General features: G+C 40.5%; 1 protein-coding gene across 1 annotated transcript in view; it reads left to right on the forward strand.

The window, feature by feature from the left end:
- Positions 1–3739, forward strand: part of SHPRH (SNF2 histone linker PHD RING helicase) — a 63500-nt gene extending 59761 nt beyond the window's left edge. The window contains exon 30 of the mRNA XM_075088006.1: positions 3596–3739. Coding sequence (XP_074944107.1) covers positions 3596–3608 — 13 coding nt within the window. The 3' untranslated portion in view covers positions 3609–3739. The remainder of the gene's footprint in view (positions 1–3595) is intronic.
- Positions 3740–6000: the final 2261 nt, after the last annotated feature.

Raw genomic sequence — 6000 nt, forward strand, 5'->3', positions numbered from 1 at the left:
TCGGGGGTAAAGGGAATTTTAGCTTGGTATAAATTTCTCTTTTTTGTGCCTGTAATGTCTTAATTTACCCCTGTTCTTCACCACTGTAGAAGCAGATGTTGAAATTCAGTCTGTTAACTTCTATATTCCTGGTTTTGTATTGTACAGCTGACATATAAAAAGACCTGGTAATCTAATTACTGAGCAATCAGTGAGGCTTACAAGTTTTTAGTTGTAAAGGCTATAGGTTTTGGATTCATAAAGTGTGCCTGAACCACTGCCGCAAGTCCCAGTGCATCCACTGCCTTGTCTTTTCTTCTTTAATGGAGGAGGAAACTATTGAATCACTGTAGTACTAAATTCAAGTCCCAAGTAGTTATTCTACATATTCTACAGTCCTATACCATGTAAAGAGGACAGTGAGTTGAACTTGTAGCTTTCAAATGTAGTTAAGGAATTAAGTCATCTGGGGGGGGGGAGGTAAATGACGTAGGGTTCCTAAATACTAGAATAATTCTACTTAGAAAATTGGGATGTGAGATGTCTATAAACCTCTGGCTCAGTTTCCTTCTATGTACAAGATGTCAGCCTTCCAGGGCTTAAATTCCAAGTCCCTTTGTTTTGTGTATTAATAGATTTCACACAGGCAAATGCCCAGCCCCATTCATTCAGCTGGACACATACCAATTTTTTTCAGTTTAGGAACAGATGTCATTATTTCCATGATGTAGGACCTCTTGGCTTGATAGCAACCTTCACATCAGGTAGAAACAACCTTTCCAAATTCTACCAAGTGTAAGGTCTGACTGCTTGCAGGGTGACTCAAAATAAAAGTTAGTGTAGGCTAGATAGCATAGGCCTAGATAGTTGTGGGGTTTTTATGCCACTTTTCCTCCTATTTTATGGGGGCTACTGAGCTAGCAGGATTCACGAGATGTTGCCATGAATTGTGCCCTCTTTGTGCTAACAGGTTGTTACCATTTGTCAGACAACTTTTGTTGATGAATCTAGGCTTTCTCTTGGCTGTGTCATTTGGCTAAGGAAGAAAATCCAGACTGCCTTTCTTGTTACCTTGATGGGAGTTTTGTCCTGTCACTCTTGGAGTCACCTGAGATGGAGGACCATGAGTGTAGGAACAGTGACTTTCCGTTTGTGGATGCTGAAATTGTCAGGGACCAGCTGTATCAGCTGAATGCTCACAAGTCCATGGGGCCTGATGGGACTAATCCCAGAGTACAGAAGGAGCAAGCGGATGTTATGGCAGGACCCCTCTCGATTATCTACCAAAGGTCTTTGGAGCCTGGGGAGGCCTGCTGGCTGGAAGCTGGCCAGTGTCATACCAATCTACAAGGGTGTGAGGGAAGACCCAGGGAACTACAGACCTGTTAGTCTAACCTGTTAGTCTAATGTTTCCTGGAAACATTATGGAGAAGATTATACCAGGTGCTGTTGAAAGGCATTTCCAGAATAATGCAGTCGTCAGGCAGAGTCAACATGGGTTCACGAAGGGAAAGTCCTTCTTAACTAATTTGATAGCCTTCTATGATAAGGTCACCCATCTAGTAGATGAAGGGAAGGCAGCGCATGTAGTTTTTCTGAATTTTAGTAAGACTTTTGAAACTGTCCCTCACAGCATCCTTCTGGACAAGTTGTCCAACTGAGAAATGTGCAGGTTCATGGCGCAGTGGGTGAAGAACTGGCTGAAGGGCAGAGCTCAAAGGGTTGTAGTGAATGGGGCTGCACCTGGCTGGCGACTGGTCACCAGCGGTGTTCTTCAGGATTCAATTCTATGGCCAGTTCTGTTCAATATATTTGGATCTGGATGCAGGAGTTGAATGTACCATTAGCAAGTTTGCTGATGATACCAAACTGGGAGGTGATCTTGACTTTTGAGGGGCAAGAGGTCTTGCAGAGGGATCTAGATAGATTGGAGCATTGGGCAATAATTAATGGGATGAAATTTAACAAGTCCAAATGCCGATTCTGCACCTAGGACAGAGTAACGCAGGGCGCAAGTATAAATTGGGAGGGGAGTGGCTGGGGAGCAGCCCTGCAGAAAGGGATCCGGGGATGGGCTCAGTATGAGTCAGCTGTGTGCCCTGGCAGCCAAGAGGGCAAACCTCATCCTGGGATGTGTCAAACACAGCATAGCCAGCTGGTCAAGAGAGGTGACTACACACTGTATTCAGTGCTGTTGCGGCCTTACCTCGAGTACTCGGTACAGTTCTGGGCCACACAATTTAAGAAGGATGTGAAGGTCCTTGAATGTGTCCAGAGGAGGGCAACAAAGCTGGTGAAGGGGCTGGAAGGAATGTCCTATGAGGAGTGGCTAAGGACTTTGGGTTTGTCTGGTTTGGAGAAAAGGAGGCTGAGGGGGGACCTCATGGCTCTGTACAGCTTCCTGAGGAGGGGACATAGAGAGGGAGGTGCTGATCTCTTCTCCCTGGTATCCAGCGATAGGACACGTGGGAATGGTTCAAAGCTGTGCCAGGGGAGGTTTAGACAGGATGTTAGGAAGCATTTCTTTACTGAGACAGTGGTCAAACGCTAGAACAGGCTTCCTAGAGAGGTGATCAATGCCCCAAGCCTGTCAGTGCTTAAGAGGCATTTGGACAATGCCCTTAATAACATGCTTTAACTTTTGGTCATCCCTGAATTAGTCAGGCAGTTGGACTAGATGATCATTTTAAGTCCCTTCCAACTGAAAATATTCTGTTCTATAAGAGAGCGGCACTTAAAATGTAAAGGTGCATTCAATCATTTTTAGTGGCTTGTTCTGCACTAACAGAGCATAAATATATATTCATATACATATTCAGCATGTCGTCTTGGACAACCAAATAATAACTATTAAAATTGTATATTGATATAGGGCCACTGCTCCACTAGGTGCTTCATATGCATTTATAAAATATCAGCTTTGGGGTACATGGATAAGCTAGGGAATACATTTTGTAGAGAACAGGGAAAGCCATTGTATTTGACATATTTCTTTCTCATTCTCCAACTGTGACATTTTTTGTTTTCCTTCTTCCCCACATGCAGTTGACTTGGTTTGTATTCTGCACAGTAGACTTTAAAGCAGCAGTAGAACAAACGGTGAGGAAAAAGGGGGCACATTTGACTGAAGTGATGAGCACTGACTTTTACATCACCAAATTGGAGGATTACTTAAGCAATGTGAAAGTCAACCTAAGTCTTTGGGGGGGACATTATTTTTGTGTAATTTCCAACATTACTGTATTGGGCTGTGGAACAATAATTCCTGGGAATGCCTCTTCTATTGCCCCTTTTCCCATCCACAGGCCCTGGGTTGTGAAACTTGGTTGCAAAAAGTTTCTGATCTGTTTTTTAACATAAAGGACTGCTCACAAAATTATAAATAATGATACTAATTCTTCCTTCTCCCATTTAAATTAATGCACGTTTATATACTAAGAATGTATTCAGCAACTGCAAGCAGTGGACTTGGTTTCCATTCCAGCTTCTCCCAGCGTACTGGAAAGTAAACCAAAGTAGTACAGGTGTAAAGCTAACAGCTCCTCCCTGCAACATTTTCTTTGATGTGGGGCACTTTTAAAATATACATGTTTTTTTTTTTATTATTATTCTGCAGCAAATATACCTAAATGGGACATAAGATCTTCCATAGCGTACTACCATTCTCTTAAATGCATGCCACCTTCACAATGCTGCCTTCAAATACCAGAGAGATCGTACTGTTTGTCTGGCCCGTACAGGAAGGGGACCAGCAGCAAGGAAAGGACATACTTGTGTTTTTTCTCTTGTAGTTTTCTACAAAGTCTTCGGAAAGCAATGTGGGACTTTGTGGAAATGTTATACTGTGCTAACTGCTGCCACCATTGATAGGTCTGGAAACCAGATCTGATGAAAAGACCTTCTATGGTACAGCTCCTCTTACAAAGGTAGAAATCTCAGGGCATTTCACCACCAGCCAGAAAACGGATGGAAGGAATATCTCCAAGTCCTGGTGATCCACTCATACCTGCTGCTGCTGTTGCACGTGCTGTAGTGGAGCCAGAACCTACACTGGGTAGAACTGGAGAGGATGGGGAGGAGGTTGGGGGAGAATTTGAGGAATTAGTGTAAAACCTTCCTCTGAGTGCCCTTCTGCTGATTTTCCTGTGGGAGGACTGAGTCACTGCTAAAAGCAATGAATAAACAAAGGGTGAAAGACTCTCAGCGTAACCTATTCACTGGAGCATTATGTGCTTTGCAACACATTGTCTTCTGGTTTACTTGCTGCTTCTGTGCTGATTTCTTTAACTTCAGCAGATGATGCTGACATGGGAGAGAGTGAACAAAATACCGTCAGTGATTATTGAAAAAGGGTATTTCCATGGAGCACCTGTAGCAACCCAGGAACCCTGTCAGCCAGGTTCTTAACATATGCTGGTGTAATTGTCAGCTTTAAAACTTAATCTTAAACCCAAATCCATCATAGCTATGTAATAAGAGAAGGCAGTTCTTCCTTGGTGTCATACTGATGTATAGTGGGACGTAGAATAATTTTAGATAGTACCAAAATAAAATTTCTTTCATAACCTCTGAATTAGTTTTCTACTATAACTTTGTTGCTTACAAAAAGATAGCTAGAGCCTTTGTAATTTTTTAAATCTAAATAGATACAAATCTTAAAATAAAATGGACAGTTGCCTTAGTGTCAGCTGTGCCAGTTCCTCATTTATTCATGTTATTATTTTGTTACTATAATAATGTTAAATTTAAAAATTATTTGCAAATTAATCCTGAAATAGGTCTTTGAATTACATTTAAATTTGTAATTTTTTTCAAATATTGTTTTAGTAATCACTTTATTGTAAAGTCTATAGATTACCCCCTTTTTGAATAGAAAATGTTTTCTTTTCTATAGATACATATTAATAAATACTTTGTCAGATATTTGCAAGCAATTTGATGTCCTATAACTTAATTATAGATTTCAGTGTGGAAACAGAGAATAGTCAAATTTTTCTAGTAATAGAATAGTGAAGCTAATTCGCTTTTGCAGTGGCAAGTTAATGACTTTTTAGAAAGCAAACCATGGGAGAGAAAAGAGCAGTTTCCAATCATGTTCCAAAACTGAAATTCCTAGATGATAAACCAAGAAAAGAGTATTTTGATTACCTGATCTGTTTCTTTGCATTATATATAGATGTTGTAATTTCAATGAAATAATTTATGTAGAAAGTAGCAAAACTATATTTTTATTTGAAAATTACCGGGTAAATGTACAACTTAACGTTCCCTTGGTCTCTGAGTAACTTAACGTTCCCACCAACAGCCTTTTTTTTGCATTCACAGTTTGCTGTCAGAATTACGCCATACTGTCTCTTAAGGTTTGCAGCTATTTCAAAGTCTTTGTGAACACAAATTTTTGTCTTATGTTATCCTGCTTCTGAAATAATACTCATTGTTGTAATAGGCATTAAATATCCTTCCTGTCTTTCTGGTTTGTGGAGTAATAGCTGGTGCCTCTCCTGAGAGACAGTGCTTAATAAGTCATGTTCCTAATTGTTTTTGTCGGTATGTCACTGAATTGTCTGACAGATGTTAATAGTATCAATTAATAGGAATGCTCTGCATGTGTAAATAATTGTTATTTAAAGCTACAATTACAGTATGTGTAGAAGCCTAGGGGTCCATAATTATTCTTTTCAATGTGGTTGGTTGAATCCAGCTCCAAAACTGCCGCCTCTGGAAACAGCCAGCACTTCCCTACAGCACTTCTTCACTGCAGTCTCCTGCTCCATAGAGACTGGGCCTGTGACACCTCCTCAGTAGAGTCATCTGTCGTGTCAGTTGTATCACATTTTCCTTCCTAGAACTGTAAATCAGTCCTGGTCAATCCCGATACACAAAGAATTATTTTTAATACTGTAGTGTAATAGGCGTCCTCTTTGGCCCACTGCTGCATTGCAGTTCATGTGTTACTGTTTCTAATTCCTTGGAACATTTTCAAAAAACGAATTAAAAAAAAAATTTTGTTCATTTAGTTAT

The sequence above is a fragment of the Phalacrocorax aristotelis genome, chromosome 3 (assembly GCF_949628215.1).
Source record: "Phalacrocorax aristotelis chromosome 3, bGulAri2.1, whole genome shotgun sequence".
Taxonomy (NCBI): Eukaryota; Metazoa; Chordata; class Aves; order Suliformes; family Phalacrocoracidae; genus Phalacrocorax; species Phalacrocorax aristotelis.